This window comes from Hemicordylus capensis, chromosome 4, assembly GCF_027244095.1.
Source record: "Hemicordylus capensis ecotype Gifberg chromosome 4, rHemCap1.1.pri, whole genome shotgun sequence".
In the NCBI taxonomy this organism is placed as follows: domain Eukaryota; kingdom Metazoa; phylum Chordata; class Lepidosauria; order Squamata; family Cordylidae; genus Hemicordylus; species Hemicordylus capensis.
In genome coordinates this window covers 244479626-244499758 of record NC_069660.1, presented here as the reverse complement: position 1 = coordinate 244499758, position 20133 = coordinate 244479626, and the positions used below count along the sequence as shown (strand labels likewise).

The window sequence follows — 20133 nt, the reverse complement described above, 5'->3', positions numbered from 1 at the left end:
TATCACTTCTACGACTCATTTATAGTCCAACTAGTATTTTTAAGCCCGTTATGATAACGGGCGCTAGCTTTCTATCCCGTCTTTTCTGTCTCTCTCTCTCTCTTTCTGTCTCTTCCCCCCCCCCCTTGTCCCCTCTCTCTTTTTGTTTTTTGTTTTGTTGTTGTTCTCTGTTTTTGTTCTTCCTTATTTTGCTTTTACTTTTTTTGGGGGGTGTGTGGATGAATAACGGCCAAAATGGCCCATGAGAAGGTGGCCGCCCCCGCCTATCGCCCTCCCGCGCACCCAGCTGCCGGAGCCCACCTTACCCACTCCAGCCCGAAGGAGAAGAGAGGAACTCGGAAACAGAGCTATTCTCTGTGTTAAGCTGCTGCCTATACTGTCGCAATGGACGCAATAGGCGTCCTTTGCGTCCATAGCGGCAGTTTGAGCAGTGACTTAGCACAGAGAGGAGCTCTGCTTGTGAGCTCCTCTCTTTTCCCTCGGGCTGGAGCGGGTAAGGTGGTCTTCAACAGCTGGGAGGGCGATAGGCGGGGGCGGCGACCTTCTCATGGGCCATTTTGGCCCTTAATCTTTTTTGGGGGGGAGCGGGGAAGGTGATTTTGGGCAGCTGGGAGGGCGGGTGAGCAGGTGGCGGCGACGGCTGTGAGCGGGCGGGGGCCTCGTTGGCGGCTTCGCCGCCACCTCGCCCAGCTTCCCTGTCCCCCGTCTCGGTCTTCCCCCGCCGCCATTGCCCTCGCCTTTTTCAGGGCGGCCGCTTCTGGTTGCCTCGGCCTCCTCTCGCCGTGTCGCAGCTCATGGCTGAGGCGGCGGCTCTGCCGCCGCCTCGGCCACTTTCCCCCGCCGCCACACACCGGCTAATGGCCGCCCGTGGCTGTGGGACACTGGTGTCTGAGGTCCTGTGTCCCTTGGGCTCTTCTGGGCCTGCGCTTCGCGCAGGCCCAGAACAGCCCAGGGAGGCAGGGACGCAGATCCCCAACGTTCTAAGGCCACGGCCACTCACTTAGCCTTTTATTATATAGGATATCAAGTTCCATCCTTATAACCGCCGCCAAGGCAACTATCATCAATCAGACCAGGACGACTATTGCTGGTCCTTCCAGTGCTACAACTAGAAGCCTTACAACACCAAGAATAAAGGCAATCAAGCTGTACGTAATAAGGCTGTGCAATCAACTAAGCAATACTTTTGAATGGTGTGTCAGCCCAACTGCACAATCAGTTATATCACCCTCTCTACTGATACCTCCATCTGTCAGAGCCAAGAACACCATCTCCCTGGCCAGAGCCAAGAACACCATCAGACTGGCAAGTCATGCTTAAGTATGGTGCTTTATAACACCAGGATCTGGATCGTGATCTTTTGTAATAATAAGCAGTGGGTTCTGCGCCTGCGCAGGGACCTTGTGGGCTGACTAGTAACTCTGATGGAGGAAACTGTCACATTCGTGGAGAAGGGCATGATATCTCCAGTGCAGTGGGTGTACAGACATGGGAGATTTTATTCCTGTTAATTTTAAATTCCTAAGCAGAATGGGGGGATCCGATCCATAATGGGCCTATGGTGGCTCAGCCTGTATGTTGTGAAATAATTCCAAATGATAACATTGCAAGTGATCCTTCCCCTCCTACATGGAGAGAAGTAGATTGCGACGTTGGACCTAAGGGATGCTTATTTCCACACTGGCATAGATGAAACTCACAGGAAATTCCTCCGATTCACAGTGGGACAAAAGATTTATCAGTACAAGTTTCTACCTTTGGGACTAAATACAGCACCGAGAATGTTTACAAAGTGTGTGGTGGTGGTCGTGTATGTTCGGACACAAGGCCCAACCCTTTTTCCATACTAGGACTGGCTGATGACAGCAAAAACAAAAGAGCAGTTACTTTCTCAGATCAACTATGTGACAGATCTTCTGGAGGAGTTGGGCATCTGAATCAGTTGGAAGAAATCACATTTAACTCTGGCGAGACAGCTACAATACATAGGAGCTGTGCTAGATATGGACCATGAAAGGGTGTTCCTGCTAGAGGAACGTTATGAACGCCTGGTTCAGCTGGTGCACACATTCCAAGCAAGACCATTTCAATTGGCAAGGACCATTCAAGTATTCTTGGGCCTTCTGGCTTCGTGCACTTCAACAGTACAGTATGCCAAGCTGTGGATGTGGAAATTGCAACTGTGGTGTCTGTCCAGCCAAAATATATGCCTCAGTGTCCCAGAAGTGGTGCTCCAATCCTTAATTTGGTGGATGTAAAGAGAGCGTCTCTTGCAAGTGATATGCCATTCAAGGTGCCTACACTTACTCTGACGGTCACTACAGATACCACCCTAAAGGGATGGGGTGTGCACATGTTAGGCCTCAAGGTGCAAGTTCTATGGTCTGTACAACAGAGGCATCACATAAATCTCCTAGAACTGTTTGCAGTTTGCCTGGTGCTAAAGTCGTTCCAGAACCAGTTGATCGAGAAAGTGATTCAAATTCAATTGGACAATACAACTGTGATGGCTTACATAAACAAACAGGGTGGGACAGTGTCCCGTTCCCTGTGCCACCAGATATGGAACTGGTGTATTGATCCACATGGTGGCAATACATATCAAGTGCAAGAACACCACTCTGGCGGATGTGCTGAGCAGATCACAGATCCCGCTACAACAGCACAAGTGGGAGCTGAACTTCCACTATCTCGACACAATATTTGCAATATGGGGCACTCCAGTAGTCGACCTGTTCATGACACAGGAAAACAAGTGTGCAAGTTATTGCTCAAGAGTAGGTGTGAGAAAACACAACAAGGGTGATGCTTTCCAATACCAATTGATGGAAAGGTGTTTTTTTTTTTACTTATTCCCACCTTACCCAATGTTCAACAGGGTAGTGGCAAGTGGCAAATGGGCAAACTGCAGTACAGGAAAGGACAGAAGGCATTATGATAATGCCGTGGTGGCCAAGACAACCTTGGTTTCCGCGGCTACTCAGACTGGACAAAAGACAGGTGCCTGCCAGTGCAGCCTGATCTGCTCAGTCAAGAGCAGGGCAAACTTTTCCACTCAAATTTAAACGCACTAAACTTCATGGCTTGGAAGATAGGTTACTAAACAAAATCCTCCTGAACAACAACAAAAGATCTACTAGAAGGGAAGCTCAAAGAGCCTGAGAACCCTGTCATCATCTTTGAGAGATTGGTTTATAGTACAGGTATATTTTTGCATCTAATTCATATGAATCTGACTGCTTGAATGAAACTGAGTGGACTATTTTTTCCTATTCGGAAAAATAGAAAAGGTTCTGTGCCTTTGAGTCAAAACATTTTCGACTGTACAAGGCTTCTATTTATGAGCCGCTCCTTTATCTGACTAGCTTGAAACAAGCAGTACTAACGAATTAAGGTACACCTGGCTGCAATATCACATCATCCTGGTTGGGATGGGGAAATGGTCTTCTCTCACCTGGCCAGTTGATAAATGGAGCCTATCATTGGTCCTTTCTACCTTGACTAAGAAGCTGTTTGAACCCTTGGCTATGGCTACATTGAAACTGGTGATTCTAAAGACAGTTTTCCTCACAGCAATAACTACAGCAAAATGGGTCAGTGAACTCAATGCACTACATATTGATGAGCCATACACAGAATTTTACCAGGACAAGGTAGTTATGCGTTTTGACCCGAAATTTCAACCCAAAATATCTTGATTATCACATGAATCAAGATTATGTTCTCCCAACTTTCTTCAGGAAACTGACATCTCTGGAATGAGCGATGCATAGTATGGATGTCAGACATGCCCTGCTGTTCCACTTGGAACGGACAGCTGTACTCAGGAAGACTAAAAAGGCTTTTTGTGTGTTACAAAGGCAAGAATAACGGTTTGCCACCCTTGCGGCAACACCTAGCCTACTGGCTGGTCGAGGTCATCTTTCTGGCCTATAAGTTGCAGAAAGTTGAATGAAACTGGGTGGACTGTTTTTTCCTATTTGGAAAAATGGAAAAGGTTCTGTGAGTCAAAACATTTTCTACCACACAAGGCTTCTATCAGAGCCCATTCTGATAGCCCATCTATCAGAGCCCATTCTACAAGGGCATATGCTACTTCAGCGGCCCATCTCTTGGGCATAAGCTTTAGAGACATTTGCATGGCTACTACTTGGGCCTTGGATCAAACATTTGTGAAATGCTATGCACTGGAACCGCAAACAGCTGTGGCAGCGTCTTTTGGATGGGCAGTGCTTAAGCGGGTGCTTCAGTAGCTTGCTTCTCCCTCAAAATCTGCCCATCTGTCCCCACTTCAAGAAGCAAGCAATGGGAAGTAGTCTCAAAGACAGGATGAATGTACACTTGCGCTAATTAAAAGACTAATAGCATGGCACTGTCATCCTACAGAAACGGGGGGAAATGGCACCCAACTGCCGGATGTAATGGGCACAGGGCACACGTGCACGGTGGGGGAGGGGCACATTGAGGAGCTAAAGAATCTATCCCAAAGTTGATCTGTGCAGGCACAGAAACCACTTTTGTCACTGTCAGTGGATCACTACCAGATAATCAGTTACAGGTAAGCAACCTGATGCTACCTTTTGCACTTAAGATTTAAGCTGCCTTCCCAGTCCTCTGCTTTATATGTGGTTTGGGGCAGATCTGGCTTTACACAAGCAAGTTTACTACTATCCATTATCATATAGCTTGTTTTGTTAGAACTGGTTTTTCATTGCCATAGGGACAACTCACTGATAACTTCCTAGCACACAGTCTGTGGTTTAGTGGCCACATAATGTTAGTGTTTAACTTTAAAACTTCTTTCATTTTTCAGTCTAGTAAAGGTGATGGTGCACAGAAGGAAGTTAAATATGAGTCATTTTCTTTTCTTGATGGTAAGTGGATCTTGAAAAATGCTTTAATATTTGCATTAAAACTGTTCTGATGTTCACCTTGCCAAAATTATCTTCAGGTTATATTCAGAAACTATCTGAAATAACTAGGGTTGAAAAGATCGTTGTCCTGGCTCATAACGATCTTTTAGAATTTTTAGAATTTCCATTAGTGACTGAATATCTGAGGATATGTTTGAACACAGTTCAAACATAATCTATGAAACATATCCTATAGAAAACAAGTATCTAATAAATCGCACATCTTGGTGGCACTTAATTGCAGCTGATATCTGTGGTACAGAAATGGAACACAGGTGAAATTGGGTGGGCAGTTAAAACCTTTCAATTTAGTAGGGATGTGCAGAACATTTGGACAGTGAAACATTTCAACTTGAAAAGGGCCGTTGCAAACTCCAAGTAGAAGCACCATTTTGGAGGACTGTTTTTCCTTTGCTGATTGATTTTCTGACACTGGCTTCCATTTGGCTTGCAATCTCCTTGCTAATTGGTTGGCTTATCATACAAATCAAGTGTTGCTATAGGCAACTGTACCCCATTGGCTGGGAGGAGGGGGAGGAGATTTCAAAATGTATTTAAAGGGACTGGGGGGCAGAGAAAGAGAACACCTTTATACTTTACCTCTCTTGAAGAGGGTACTTCTGGAGAGGAGGAAGGAAGGTTTGATTTTGTGGTTTTCTCAGCACTAAGTATAATATGCTGTGCTATTGCTGCTACAACTATCTGGTTTTGCTTGATTTCAGATTGACAAAGGCAGAACTTGGGTGCCTGACTTCCTTGTTTGTTTTGTTTGTGAGATAGTGTTGTGGTGAGAATTGGACAGTGGCAGAGGGTGTGAGTGTGTGTATGAGAGAGAGAGAGAGATTTCTTGGTGATTGCTGTATTGTCTGGCCTTGAGACTAATTTGTGCTTCACTCACTGCTCTGCAATCTGCATTGCAAGGTGTTTTACTCATTCAAAATGTGGCTGAAGGTGCTCTAGTTGACCTTATGGCTATGCTTGCTGCTAAGTAAGGGTGCTGCTGTGGTAGCTGTTGCAATGTTAGGAAGTAACATAAGGAATCAGTTATGTGTGAGAGAGCAACTTGTGCCAATCATGTTATTGCAGCACAGGCACTGTGGCTGGCAGTGGATTCTGGGCCAGTGGTTTTGTGTTTTGGGCCATTTTTGGACAGAGTTTGAGATGTGTTCTGTGATGGGAGGGGCAGATTCCCTTCTACTGTGTTTTTCAAGACAGGTTGCAAAATGCATTGCAAATTGCAATGCAAAACCTGTGTGCAGTGCACTATGGAGTGCAGCTTGTTTGGCCATAGGGAACAATGGGGGAACTTGAAATACCCATTGCTCCCCGTAGTTCACTCCTAGGGCCACCAAAGTGAGTTCGGTGGTAGGGCATGATGGGTGCTATCTACCATCCAACCCACAAAAGAAAAAAAATGATTTTTATAAAAACCTTTCCCCAAACCCAAATAGGATCCTATGGGAATTTGGGGGAAGTTAAAAATCTCTGTTAAAAATTGCCTGCTTGCCCATTTCCTTTTGCGGGTTTGGTGGTAGATAGTACCTATCATGCCCTGCCACCAAACTCACTTTGGCCCTAGGAGCTATCCGTGGAGAACAATAGGGTGTTTTGAGTTTCCCCATTGTTTCCTGTGGCCGAAACAATTGAAATGTTTCTGGTTTTGTTCTGTCTAAACTGGTCGGACCGGTTGCTTTGACAGAATGTTTCGGCCATTAGTGTTTCTTTTTGAGCTCAAAACATAATGCAAAATCCACTTTATATACATCCCTACTATTTAGGTCAGCATTAATTTTCAGACCTTATATTGTATTTCTGCTGCTCCATTTAAATTGTGACTTTTCATATACATGTTCATAGTTTGATTTGACTGTACTTCACTTTAAATATTTTCAAAGATGAAAATCTACTTTGACAAAAATTTCTCAAACATCAAACACTTTAACATTTACATGATTGTAAATATTTATGCATGATTTTCCTAAGCATGCTCTGCTTGTTAAAAAAAAAAAAGCCCAGTGTAGTCTGCTGCAGGTGGCAGATCTAGGCAAAATAATGCAAGCAGCAATGGTAACCTCTTAGCATGTCTTGGTCACCTGCATGGGCATGTGTTTCTTTCACCCTAGAGACTTTGCTTATCTTCAGACTATGTGCCGCTACTTTTCTCTCTTCTCTCCCGTTCTTGTCTACATCAGCTGCCCAGGCCTTCCCTGGGGCCATACTGACATGGGCAGATATAATGTGTGGACTGGACACGTGACTAAAATGTACTCCTTGACTCCATCTGAATCTGTTTTTTTAAAAACATATGTTAAATGGCTTTGTTTCATATGTCAGTTTTTATTCTAAAGTTTAGTGTGGTAGTTAAAGAAATATATGGGTGAACTCTACAAAATGTTTACTGTAGTGTGTGTATGTCTTTTTCCCCCCTCCTTCAGATATTGGCTCCAATAACTGTGGTTATTATGACCTGCAGGCCGTGCTAACACATCAGGGGAGATCTAGTTCGTCTGGACATTACGTATCTTGGGTTAAAAGAAAACAAGGTACTGAAGCACTTTGAGATGCTGTAAAACAACATAAGAGGGGTAGCTCTCTTAGTCCTGGTCAGCTTGTAGATGGGAAAACCCAAGAATTAGCTCTATACTGTCCATGTTATATATACTTGTAACTTACCACTGTATTTTTCTTCACAGACGAATGGATAAAATTCGATGATGACAAAGTCAGCATTGTTACACCTGAAGATATTTTGAGGCTATCTGGGGGCGGAGATTGGCATATAGCTTACGTTCTACTTTATGGGCCACGCAGAATTGAAGTAATGGAAGATGAAGCTGAACAATAGACTTCATTTCTACCAATTTCTGCCTAGGTGTGAAATAAATTTCTTAATTCCAGAGCTTCGCAGAGGCTGTAAAACTGGTTCATACAATCTGTCATTTTGGAGCAGCAAGGAAGCAAAACACCTGTTTGAAACTGATCTGTGCACTAAAGCCACTATTAGACTATGCTGCCACTCAACAGTGGTTGCAAGTTGACATATTTGGAATTAATTTTTAGTTGCTGTGTTGCAAAAAGACTTTTAAAACAAAACTAACTATTGGTGAAATTAAGTGAGCCTCCTGGACTTATCTCTAACATCATTGACAAGATATTTATTGCACACCTATTAATGCATCATTTGTTGTTAACTCTTGCATGGTTTCTACTGGTTCAGTAGCTTCTCATCCTTTCTCTTGTGTCTGAGAACTTTGTCAGAAAGATGAAAAATCAATTGTTGCATCAACATGTAACTCAGTGCTGCTGCTGCCCATGGCCAATGGATATGGCTACAATCACGTATTTGTCCAGCCTGACCTGCCAACTCAGTCTGTTCTGTTGCTGGCGTTTCATGACTTTAAATAAATTGTGAAGTAATGATGGTGCTTCTTACATAAATATAGTTGGCTTTTGTCTTCTGTGTAGAGCTTTAATAGTATACCCATGATAGCTGGATAGCTAGTTTTCTGGCTATGTTAACATAATTCCAAAAATATTAACTGAGTGGAGTAATTAGAAGCTGTAGTGTGTGCAGTTTGCAAAACTATTCATGCCACCAAGAATGTGTCTTGAATGTTGTCCAGTGTGAAAACAATTGCCATCTTTGGCTTTAACAGTTGCCTAGGCTGGACATGGAACTAAAGAACAGAGTTGGGCAAAGAATTCTAAACCTCTTTGTTTTGAGAAAAAGTGAGCTATTCAGTTAATTAGATCATGGTTTCTTAGAGTGGGCTCCAGTGTGGAGGACTTCAGGGCATATGAACCAACTCCATTCTTTTTTTCCTTGGTATGGGGAGGGCATCCTCACGTGACGGGTTATCAAGCTCTGCATGCTCCAAGACAGGACCAATCAAAATTCAGGTCGATCATATGTATCCAGACAGCTGTCACTCATCTTTCACTTTCTCTGACTACTTCAGGCCAGTTTCTCCCTTCCTTTCTTCTGTGTGTAAGGGTGGGAAGGGAGTTGCCAATTGCGCTCCTTTAGCTGCTTATTTTGATTACGTTAATTATTTTAATTACACATAGCACTGAGTGATACAAGGCAGAGGCTGCCTTTTTGATATCTGAGGTACACCTTCATGGACCTTGGGCTATTATTCTCTTCCCCCTGCCTCATGTTCAGTTCTAGCTATGCCCATGGCTAAAAATGCTCTAAATACTCTTCAGATGTACTACTTCAACAAGTAGGTTTTATCTTTAAACCAAGAGCTGGCTTCTATTCATTTCACTTACTCTAGATGTAGACTGACAATTTGACACTGAACCTCTTACTCATCACTAAATGTGACCATTTCATTAAAACAAAGATAGTACAATTGCAACTTTGTATTAAGGATTGTTTAACAAATAGTCTCAAAACTGGGTGCTGCGATAGATTGTCAAAGCTTCTTCGGATAGCCATTAATTGGGTTAAAAACCAAAGTAGAAGGCTGATAAAGGTATACAATATTGAGCTGCAGGAACTGTTCAGATTATATGTAGACTCATTGTGGGGAAACTATCAGGGCTACTACTCACATCTGTGTTGAGCTCTGTATGTAAAACTTACACAGATGTAGGCCTGCTCTCTCTACTTTCCCAATCAGTATATGGATCTTGCTGTGTAGAATTTTGAATGCCTGGAAAAGATGTTCCACTATGAGATTTTAACTCAAGCATGTCTCTCTACACCAGTGTTGCATGCTTTTGCAGCAAAGTGCAAGAATGAGCTATTTTTGAGAACCCTGCTGACATTTGCGATTAAAGTTATTTCTGCTCAGCTAGAGGGATAGTGCAATCCAGCCTAGATGGGGTTGCTCTTGCTTCAGATTCTACTTGTTTCTGCTTAACTAGCACCTTAGGAGCTTTTCCATACAATTCATTCACATCTTGATGTTCAGTTTGGATATATCCTCAGTTGTAGTTCCAAAAGACAGCAGCTCCCCCATTTGGAAGTCTGAAGTGTCTGTTAATCATGTGCCCATTAGATGCCCCCTTTATCAAAAGGAATCACCTTAAGACCAATGGTCTTTTGTCTCACAGCTTGTACCAACTACACTAACTCCCTATGACTTGGCAGTAAGTTAGGAACAGTGAGTCCTAGGTCTATCACAGCAAGCAAGGAAAGGAACAAGGACTCCCTTGTATTGTCATGTCAGAAGTGTGGCAGAAGGGCAATATGTATGCCTTCTGCAATAGAGCTTCCGATTCAGTTCCTGTCACTATCAGAAGCAATAACATCTCTACTCCACCACTATCACCAAGCTTCCTTACTTGACCCAGCATCATTTTTAAGAAAGGGGTACTTTTCAACATTCATACCTACACTTAGAAGGATTAAAGTTGTTTGTTGCTCAATTCTTCAAAAATTTCAAGCTCTTACTATCTCACATTATGTAGTAAAGGTCTGTATACTACACAATCTCAAATTGTAGAAAGGTTTTAAAAAAAAAGACTAAGAGGCCATTTTTGATCAGTACTAATTTTTCTTTCTGAAACTTCCAGACATTTTGTTTACCAAATATAAGCTGCCATATCAAATATTGTTCTGTTACCTAGCAACAATAATCACTTGTTTTAAATGAAACTCTTAATTTAGCTATTGTTTTCACTGTCATTTAAGCTTTCAGCGAGGTCATTTAATCCAGCTTTGTTCAATGCAGTAATCAGATTTTCCAGTGTAGCATGAATCCCCTCTTGATCTTGCCAAGCAACAAGCAACTGCTTAGCTCTCATCTTCACATCTTCACTATCTGATTCAATTTGCTTTATATCAGAGTCTTTCATTTCCAAGTATGGAGCCAGAACTTTCCAGTATCCCCCAAGCTTGTTAGCAAATGACTCTATTTGTTCTCCTGTTACAAGTTTGTCCCGTTGAACATCGGGACCTAAAAACAAAGCAAAAATGTATTAGGGGACAGCATCTTAGAATGATTTAGTAACAAAAGTGGTTTCTAAAAACCATTTTTTGTTGGCATTACCCAGCTCTCAGTATTACATTCTAAATTACTCTTATCTTGGACTCCACAGAATAGATGGAAGATGTATTAGCTGCGACAGCTACATCACTTATTCCAATCCAATATACCACCAGCATTCTTACTGGAAATTGCAAGATCATCAATAAGTTGTCTATCACTATGGTTTCTACTTGACTAAACATGAAATTCCAAATGATGGATTTAACTTAAGACAGAACATACTCTATTATCTAACAATATCTTGAGTTTTCACACAGCATTACCCTGCTGTATAGTATACTGCACAGATAAGCTAGTAACATCCCAATTAGGGATGTGTGAATCTATTCAGATACAAATCTATTTGTACCCAAATCTAGCTGATTCGGGTGATTTGGAGACAGAACAAATCACCAATGTGGTCCATTGGCTAGATCTGGGTCCAAAACAAATCGCGCCAGATTCAAATTGATTCAAGATTCAGATTCCCACCTTTCATTTTTTTTTTTTTAAGCTAAGCTCTATTCCTTGTAGAAGTGGAGTTATGGAGCAAAATGTGCAATCACTATTTTTCAAGTGTTTGTATTCTTTGGTGTGTAAACTTTTCCTCAATGAATCCCAGTGAAGATTCATTACACACCTTTATTTCTTCTATTCATTTTGACTGTCTTTGGATAGTGCCAACTATACCCCTTCTTCTGTAAGGCAGTGGGGTACTACTCTGTTTATGTTCTAGGAATTTTTTTCAAGTGTTTAGACTCTTTGGTACCCAATTACCTTTCCTATGGGGATTCATTACATACCAAAGAGTCTAAACACCTCAAAAATTCCTAAAATATAAACAGAGTACCCAATGGCTTGCAGGTTAAGGGGTAGTTGGCACATGAGATGCCACTAATTCCTCACCCCCACCCGCAAAGCAGTGTGGGTCAAAATGAAAAAAAAAGGTGTGTAATCAAGACTCTAAAGAATCTAAACACTTCAAAAATTCCTTTAAAACAAAAAACCTGAGTGTGTGTGATTGACACATGGCAGCTGACAGTTGGCACTGTTCAATAACAGTCAAAATGAACAGAAGAAATAAAGGTGTATAATGAATCCTCATAGGGATTCATTATGAGGAAAAGTTATTAGACACCAAAGAATCTAAACACTTCAATATTCCTAAAAAACTAAACTGAGTACCCCACTGTCTTGCAGGTGGGGTATGTGTGTAGTTGGCACATGGCAGTTGACAGCTGCACTGTCCGATGACAGTCAAAATGAAAAGAAGAAATGAAGGTCTGCAATGAATCCTCATAGGGATTTATTATGAGGAAAAATTATACACCAAAGAATCCAAACACTTGAAAAATAGTGACCACACATTTTGCTCCATAACTCCACTTCTACAAGGGCTAGAGCTTAGCTTAAAAAAAAAAAAATTAAATCTGGGGAACAGTGTTAGGGTTAGGATAGGGCAACTTCGAATCCCCATTATTTCCTATGGCAGAAATATACAAAATCAGTAAAAACTAAAAATAATCATTAAAACTCAACCAAGTGCCCCACAGCCTTGAAATTTGGGTGGAAGGTGGCACCCATATGGACCTACCCACCACACAAACCTGGTGCCCCTAGGGCCTTTATAAGTTGTCCAAATTGATCTGAATCAAATCCAATCCAAATTGAATTGGGAGATTCGGACACAGAACAAATCAGAGTTGATTTGATTCATGCACATCTGTAATCCCAGTTGCAAACAGTTTACAGGTAATAGAGCCCTTACTACAAATGTGAACAGTGGGGTGTAAAATTAAGTGAATTCCCATATAAATGTTGCCAGGAGCACTCAAACCAGCTAAAAATAAAAGACTAATATGACCACTCACAAGACAGCACATACTAAAATTAAGAAAGATAAAGCAAAGAGCTGCTGTGGGCCAATTTCATATATGTTCTTATGCCCATGTTAATCATGGACTTCATATGGCATACTGACAATGTTTAGTCAAATGAGGCAGCTAAAGTCCATTCCTTTGCAAGATCAAGGACAATTTGCACCATAGACCACTAGTACCCAAAAGCTTAGAAAGTAAACTGCTTACAGTAAATCCAGTGACTGCAACCCAACTAACAAAATGTGAGCACTTCAAGGGACTACAGGGGCATGAGAAGAGTTCTCTCACAACTTCCCTTCTCTCCCCGCCGTCTCGTGCACAACTGTTGCACTAGAGCCCTTCAAGTTTGGAGTGCTCCCTGTGCTCTGGGCAGGCTCTGCACATTCTGAAACACTTCACGGACAGGAGAAGAGTAAGAATCGCACAAGGGCTCCCACCATGCCCTCACAGTCCCTTGAAGTGCAAACATTTTGATAGCTGGCATGTCAGCCAATGTTTCTAAACTTTCTCTAATGCTTATTCATTTTGAATACATTTAGAAAGAGCTTTAAGGCATTAGGGGAAAGGGTGAAGCACATGGCATAAGATACAGTACATTCACAACATATAATCAAGCTATAGCTATTCTGATTGTTTAAAGATGTTTGGCTTAGATGTAGAAGAGAAAAAACGAAAAGGCCGACTTCAGGTCAAGAGAGGTGGCTGGCAACACTAGTAGTAAGCCAATTAAAAGACGAGCAAAAAAGCACCAACTGAGAAAGTGTAGCAGATAAATAGCATAAGACAGAATGATGTTGAAGATAACTCTAAAACCAGGATAACTCTTCAATGCTATCTTGGATGTGAGTGGAGGACATAAATGGGCACATTCATGAAAGAACATAATAGGACTACTTGCAATTACATGAGTATTCAGAGCAAAATGGATATGAAGAGATCACATGGGACTTGGGGAACAAGAGGGATCATACACATGGATTTCAGCTGTAAGGATAAGCAGACTGAGGGTATGGAAAGGAAAGATCAAGCTTATGGCAGACACTGATTAACAAATTGAGAAGGAGATGGACCTGGGAGGGTGAAAGGTCTTGTGAAAACATTTGCTTTAGACAAGAACTAAAATTATCATACTGATTGCTTAAGGTGGAAACACACACCACAAGTTCTCAGCTACAAAATGTAACTCTCTATAAGGTGGTGTGTGTGTGCATGCTACCTTAGAACACAGTTTGCCAAAAGGAGCTATGGCGAGAGGCACTGAGAGAAGACACTCCATGGTACAACACTTTCAAGGTCTACTGCTGTATCAAGCACAGACTATCCAACAGTAATGCTGGATGAAATACAATCAAGATGGTCAGATTCCAGTGAAGTCAAAGGAACGTAATTTTCAGCACAGCAGGATTTTACAGGTCTGTACTGCTGTTTGGTTTCAAGGAATCAAACAGTGCAGTTCTTCATTCTCAATAACAAGCTTGAGCACCAGCTACTATTGCAGCTTAGAAGCGGTAAGTAGGATGAGTTTAGGAAGATCATATACTCCTTTTACAACAACATGTGTCAAGAGGGAAATGGGAAGAAGCCCAAGAACAGAGTCTTACTTTCGTTGTTTTCCTTTAATAAAGCATCATTATCTTCCTCATCTTCATCCTCGCCTGTTTTAATTTCTTCAGAAGGAGGCTATAATGAGAGAACTGAATTATCACTGGGTGGATTTGTGCTCAAAAAGAATTGCTTTGCTATGGTCTCTGAAGCACGCATGGTAGAAGAAAGGGTTTAAGAAAGACATTTGGAAATTTTAAAAATCTTGTACCACTCTTTACATTAGAGGCCTATTCTAAAAACAACATTACACAAAAACAAAGTACTGAATGGGAAGAAATTAAGATTTATTTTAAAGCTATTGTCCTGTTGCATTTTTGAGGCTCAGATAACTGTGAATTAGCTTTCCCACAAAACTCCTAGGGTGAAAGAAAATTATTATAAAATCTCATTGAAGTGAAAGCTATATTTAGTCTTTTTTTTCTTTTCAGGAGGGACGGGACAAAACAGCAATACAAATAACTTCACAGAAGTAATCCAAAGCTGCAATGTTATGACAAAATTATTCTGGTCCCCTCCGCCCCCGCATAGTAAAGACCAAGAGAATGCTCAGTCTATGAGCCTGGACTCTTTAAGATCTCAATCAAGATAGATAATGGCGGAAGGAAAACTTACGTAGACAAAACAGAGGGCTGCAAGTAACTAGGAAAAAACCATACACACGCGACTGAAATCCAAACTGAGTGTCTCTTCTGCTGAGATCTCTTTTCATAAGAGATGCAAATAGTAATTCACAAGTGTAATAGGCAAAAGGGAAATACTGGGGCTGACATACTATATATACAATAATACACCAGCCTAGTAATGTTGAGTTTGTGCAAATTGTGTTACACAAGAGTAAGCCCAATTCCAATGGGCTTACTCTTGTTTCACACAGTTTGTGCAACTTATGCAAACATATTACTAAGCCAACATACTATTACACAGTATGTAAGCCATGTATAATAGTTCGTTCCCAGCATTCACTTCCACAGTATATCTGTTGTGCAAAAAAAGTGCTGGGAAGGAGGGCAAAACAATACATTTCTAATGCACAACCCTGTCAAATCTGCCTTTGGGATAGGACAAGTAATGTGAGGGAGAGGGGTGGAGGAGGAAGAGAGAGGGCATGGGAGAGGAATGTGTTGAAGATCTTCCCACCTAGAATACTTACTAAATAACTGAAAGTTCATAGGCTTCTAACTACCAAGAAATATAAATGAGTTAGCAGTTATAGCCAGTGTGGTGTAGTGGTTAGAGTGTTGGACTAGGACTGGGAAGACCTGAGTTCAAATCCCCATTCAGCCATGATACTCACTGGGTAACTGAGCCAGTCACATATCTCCCAGCCTAACCTACCTCACAGGGGTGTTGTGAGGGTAAAATGTACACACAGCTCTGGGCTCCTTGAAGGAAGAGTGGGATATACAATATGGGATGTCAGATTTTCTCAACAACCCTTACAAACAGTTATACAAGTCAGTGAGGTAGTGGGTAGAGAGTTTTGGATCTGGATTGGGGATAGGAGCATTGGTTACTCACCATGAAGGCTGCTTCTTGCTGCTGGATTTGAGGACATCTCACAAGGGTTCTCTTTCCCCACATGCTCCAGGAGGAAGGACTATGTAAATTGTATTTATAAGCCTAGGAAGGAGAAACCCCACCCAGTTCGGAGAGCCAAATCCAAGGTATAGAGAGAAAAAGTGAGAAAGGAGTACACCAGCAGACGCAGATGCCCCAACGGGTGGGTCGAGATGTCCTCATATCAAGAAGCAAGAAGTAGCCTTCACAGTGAGTAACCAATGCTCTTTTCTCCACTGCTGAATGAGGACGAGCATGCCACAGCTAAGAGACTTGGGTGGTAATGTCAGCATCTACTGATGTGGAATAACTTGGACACGCCTGCCAAAGGCTGCTTGTGAAAAAAAGTGTAATCCAAGCTTGTAGTGTCGTGCGAAGGTGGCCGGAGATGCCTAGGTGGCCAATCGGCAGTTTTCAGAAAGCAGTGCTTTCGTGGGGAACACGGCTGACATGGCCACAGATCTCATAGAATGCACTGCGATGTTAGAGTTAGGAAAGGGCAACTTTAAATCCCAGCGGTTGTAGGTTCTGCACCTCGTAGACTAGTGCAATACGGGCCTTAATCCACCTGGTGATAGTCGTGGTGGAAACCTTCTGACCCATAGATACTGGCAGAAAGGTAGCAAACAAGGTATCGGTGGAATGAAAGGAAGTTGTGCATGACAGATACTTTAAGGCAGCTTCGCACGTTGAGCTTATGCCATGCTTTCTCCAAGGTGTACTAGCTTGAGACAATAGGATGGAAGGACTATGTATTGAGAGAGGTGGAAAACTGAAGGAACCAGAAATGAAGAATCAGGTATCAGATGGACGGAGTCAGGTGAAAAAATGCAAAAGCTGGGGTCAGCATAGGAACATAGGCAGCTGCCATATACCGAATCAAACCACTGGTCCATCTAGCTCAGTACTGTGTACACAGACTGGCAGCAGCTTCTAAAAGGTTGCAGGCAGGAGTCTCTCAGCCCTATCTTGGAGATGCCAGGGAGGGAACTTGGAACCTTCTGCATGCAAGCATGCAGGTGCTCTTCCCAAAGTGGCCCCATCCCCTAAGAGGAATTTCTTACAGTGCTCAAATGTAGTCTCCCATTCAAATGCAACCAGGGTGGACCCTGCTTAGCAATTGATGCTTGCTACCACAAGACCAGCTCTCCTCCCTGACAGGGTGCAGAATTCGGAGACATCTATTTATTATTTTTATTTATTAAAACATTTTTATACCGCCCAAAACTTGCGTCTCTGGGCGGTTTACAATAGAATAAAAACAAAGTAAAACATTCGTTAAGACAAAAAGGGTGGGGGGGGGAGGATCTAGACAATGTGATGGCCACAAGGAAGGCCACTTTAAAGAAAAGGAAGCAAAGTGGTATAGAATGGATGGGCTCGAAAGGCATCATAAGCAGGACATGTAGAACTTTATGTAAATCCCAGGAGGGAGACTGATGCATTGTCGGAGGTGAAGTGAGAATGGTGCCGCTGAGGAAGTGTTTAAGGTGAGTGTAGGCCTTGTGTCGAAGATGTGAAGAGAAGGCTTGCGAGGGAGGCCGCTTGACGTTTGAGCATGTTGGCCCTGAGGCCTTTATTGAGTCCATTCTGTAAGAAACCCAGCAGCTAAGGGAGTCTGCAATCTTCTCTGGAGAGCTTATGACATTGGCACCAGCATAGGAATACCCACCATGTGGACTCGTATATAGTTCATAGATTCTGTTCTGGATGCAAGAATAACGTCCAGAACCATGATGTTCTGCTCAGTCACCATGCGGCAAGCTTGAACCAGGCAGGGTTGTAATGGAGTATGGGTCCCTGGTAGTGAAGATCTGGAGATTCAGGAATGAACCAGAGACATGCGAAAGCTAGATGTAATATTTCTGGGAATCACGGGCGCCAAGGCCAATGTGGCGCCACTAGGATCACCTGTGATTTGAGAAAATGAATTCTGCAAAGTGGACAGCTGAAGGTCGATACTGGAGGAAAGTGGTGGAGAGATTCTGCAATGGATTGAAGAGTCTCCAATCTGAACTTTTTGCATTTGACAAACTTGTTTAAGAACTTTAGGTCTAGGACTGCTCTGAGAGAGCCATCCTTTTTGGGCATGGTGAACAAAATAGAGTAAATGTCCTTGCCTCTTTGTAGGAGTGGAACTTGTTCTATGGCTTTGATGGATTCCATATGGTGAATTGCTTGGAGAGGACATGTGCTTGACAGGCAAGTGTGATTGGGGGATTGGTAGGAAGCAGTCCATAAGGAGGGAAGTTAATACTACTTTGTAACCTTGCAAGATGGTGTTGAGTACCCACTGGTTGGATATGCTGGCTTCCCAGATGTGAAAGAATTCTGAAAGGTGACCATCCATGCCAGGAGGCAGTGAGTCAGGATAGCTGCCTAAGGATTGAGGAGCAAAGGCCCAGCGTTGTTGGGTAGGTGGTCTATTCTATTCTAGAAGGAATGTTGCATTCTAGGGTCTCTATCTCTGAGTTTGAAAGCGGCCAAAAGGGACGAAAAGGCTGGAAGGGTTGCCATGTTGGTTCTTTATCATCCTTGCAAGGGACTAAAGGTAGAGCCTTCCTTTTGTAGGAACACAGGAAGCTGCCTTATGCCCAGACAGAATACTGGTCCATTTAGCTCAGTATTGTCTACACAGACTGGCAGTGGCTTCTCCAAGGTTGCAGGCAGAAGTCTCTCCCAGCCCCATCTTGGAGAAGCCAGAGGGGGAACTTGGAACCTTCTGCTCTTCCCAGAGGCAGCTCCATCCCCTGAGGGGAACATCTTGCTGTGCTCACATGTAGTCTCCCATCCAAATGTAACCAGGGTAGACCCTGCTTAGCAAAGGGGACAAGTCATGCTTGCTACCACAAGACCAGCTCTCTTCGGCATTAATCTCGATGAACACATCCTTAAGTGCTTCATCACCAAAAAGCTTTGATGAAGTATATGGTACCATTGTCTGGTTTGTGCATGAAGCTGAGACTATTTGCCAGTGCTTAAGCCGTAGGTTTTACCTCGCAAGTACCACAGAGGCTGAGGAATGGGAAGTGAATCAAATACAAGGTAGCATCAGCTATAAAAGCTTGTGCCTTTTGAATTTTTAGGAGTGTCTGCTTTTGGTGGTTTTTGTCTGATAGAGGAGACTGGAGCAGCTCATCCATCCAAAGTAGAGATGCCCTTGCTATGATGGAGGCAGATGTAGAGGCACGTATGATTAAGGAAGCTGCCTCTTGTCCCTTTAGAGCTGACTCCATCCTTTTTTCATTGGGGTCCCTGAGGGGGCTGTCCCCATCCAGAGGGAGAATTGTGCCAGAGAAAAGGGCTGTCACTAGCATGTCAATGGGAGCAACCTGAAACATGTCTGAAGCTTCCTGAGTAAGACCATAAAACTTGTTAACTAGGGGAGTCAGTTTTCTATTTGCTGCTGCTGCTTTCCATTCCTGTTTAACCACATCAGCAAAATAATTGGGAAAGGTAAAGAGTAGGTCTTGCGGTTTGGGCATTGGGAAGACTAGGGTTTCCTTAGATGGTGGAAGTTGTTCTTGTGAAGTCGTTTGTTGGAGCCCCAGGGTATGGATGGCTTTATGAAATAAATGCATAAAATCACCTGGTAGAAAAAGCCTGAAAGATCTGGAGAAGCACTGAGTTTTGGTCACTGGAACATTCCGCTTCTTCTCTAAAGTCTAGGTCTACATCTGTTTAGTCGCTTTGTCTTTTTGGTCCAGTGGGACTTTCTATATGTAGATTTTTTCTTTGCCTTTTTAGGGGAGCTGAGTGAAGAGGAATAGGAGTCCTTGACCTGCTTTTTGGAGGCTTTGAAGCACTCATGATGAAGCAACTGATCCAGCATCCCCTGAAACCAGGCTTGCCATGCAATGAGAGGATGGCAACTCTGAGGAGAGAGCAGGTACAGGAGCAGGCAGGGCAGGTTGGTCCAGGAGGATGGGCAGGAAGGTCCAGGTCTCACAGATTCTGGTGCTTTAGGCCTCCCAGGTGTTATCGACACCTCATCTTCTGACTCTCGCTGAGGGGAGGCAGGCTGGATCAGCTGAGAGGGCACTCCCACACCATCATCAAATCACCCGCAGGCTTTTTCGGCTGTATTTGGGCCATGCTGCTTGGGACCGAAATCGTCTAAAAAGGAGTGCTCCTGCCAGAGGGCCTCTCCTGATGGGTCAGACATAGGGGCTGGAAACCTCCCGTGGAGACTCCAAA

At 43.0% G+C, this 20133-nt stretch overlaps 2 protein-coding genes across 4 annotated transcripts in view; one reads left to right on the top strand and one right to left on the bottom strand.

The window, feature by feature from the left end:
- Positions 1-8351, top strand: part of USP14 (ubiquitin specific peptidase 14) — a 35063-nt gene extending 26712 nt beyond the window's left edge. Inside the window, exons 14-16 of one of the 2 annotated variants that reach the window (XM_053243847.1) lie at positions 4814-4874; positions 7349-7456; positions 7607-8351. In XM_053243847.1, the coding sequence (XP_053099822.1) occupies positions 4814-4874; positions 7349-7456; positions 7607-7758 (321 nt within the window). In that variant the 3' untranslated portion in view covers positions 7759-8351. The remainder of the gene's footprint in view (positions 1-4813; positions 4875-7348; positions 7457-7606) is intronic. The other variant, XM_053243848.1, reaches the window with a different exon arrangement.
- An 876-nt stretch (positions 8352-9227) lies between these two features.
- The window catches only part of THOC1 (THO complex subunit 1), a 42105-nt gene continuing 31199 nt past the window's right edge, over positions 9228-20133 (bottom strand). Inside the window, exons 20-21 of one of the 2 annotated variants that reach the window (XM_053243845.1) lie at positions 14376-14454; positions 9228-10822 (exon numbers count right to left, since the gene is read on the bottom strand). In XM_053243845.1, the coding sequence (XP_053099820.1) occupies positions 10530-10822; positions 14376-14454 (372 nt within the window). In that variant the 3' untranslated portion in view covers positions 9228-10529. The remainder of the gene's footprint in view (positions 10823-14375; positions 14455-20133) is intronic. The other variant, XM_053243846.1, reaches the window with a different exon arrangement.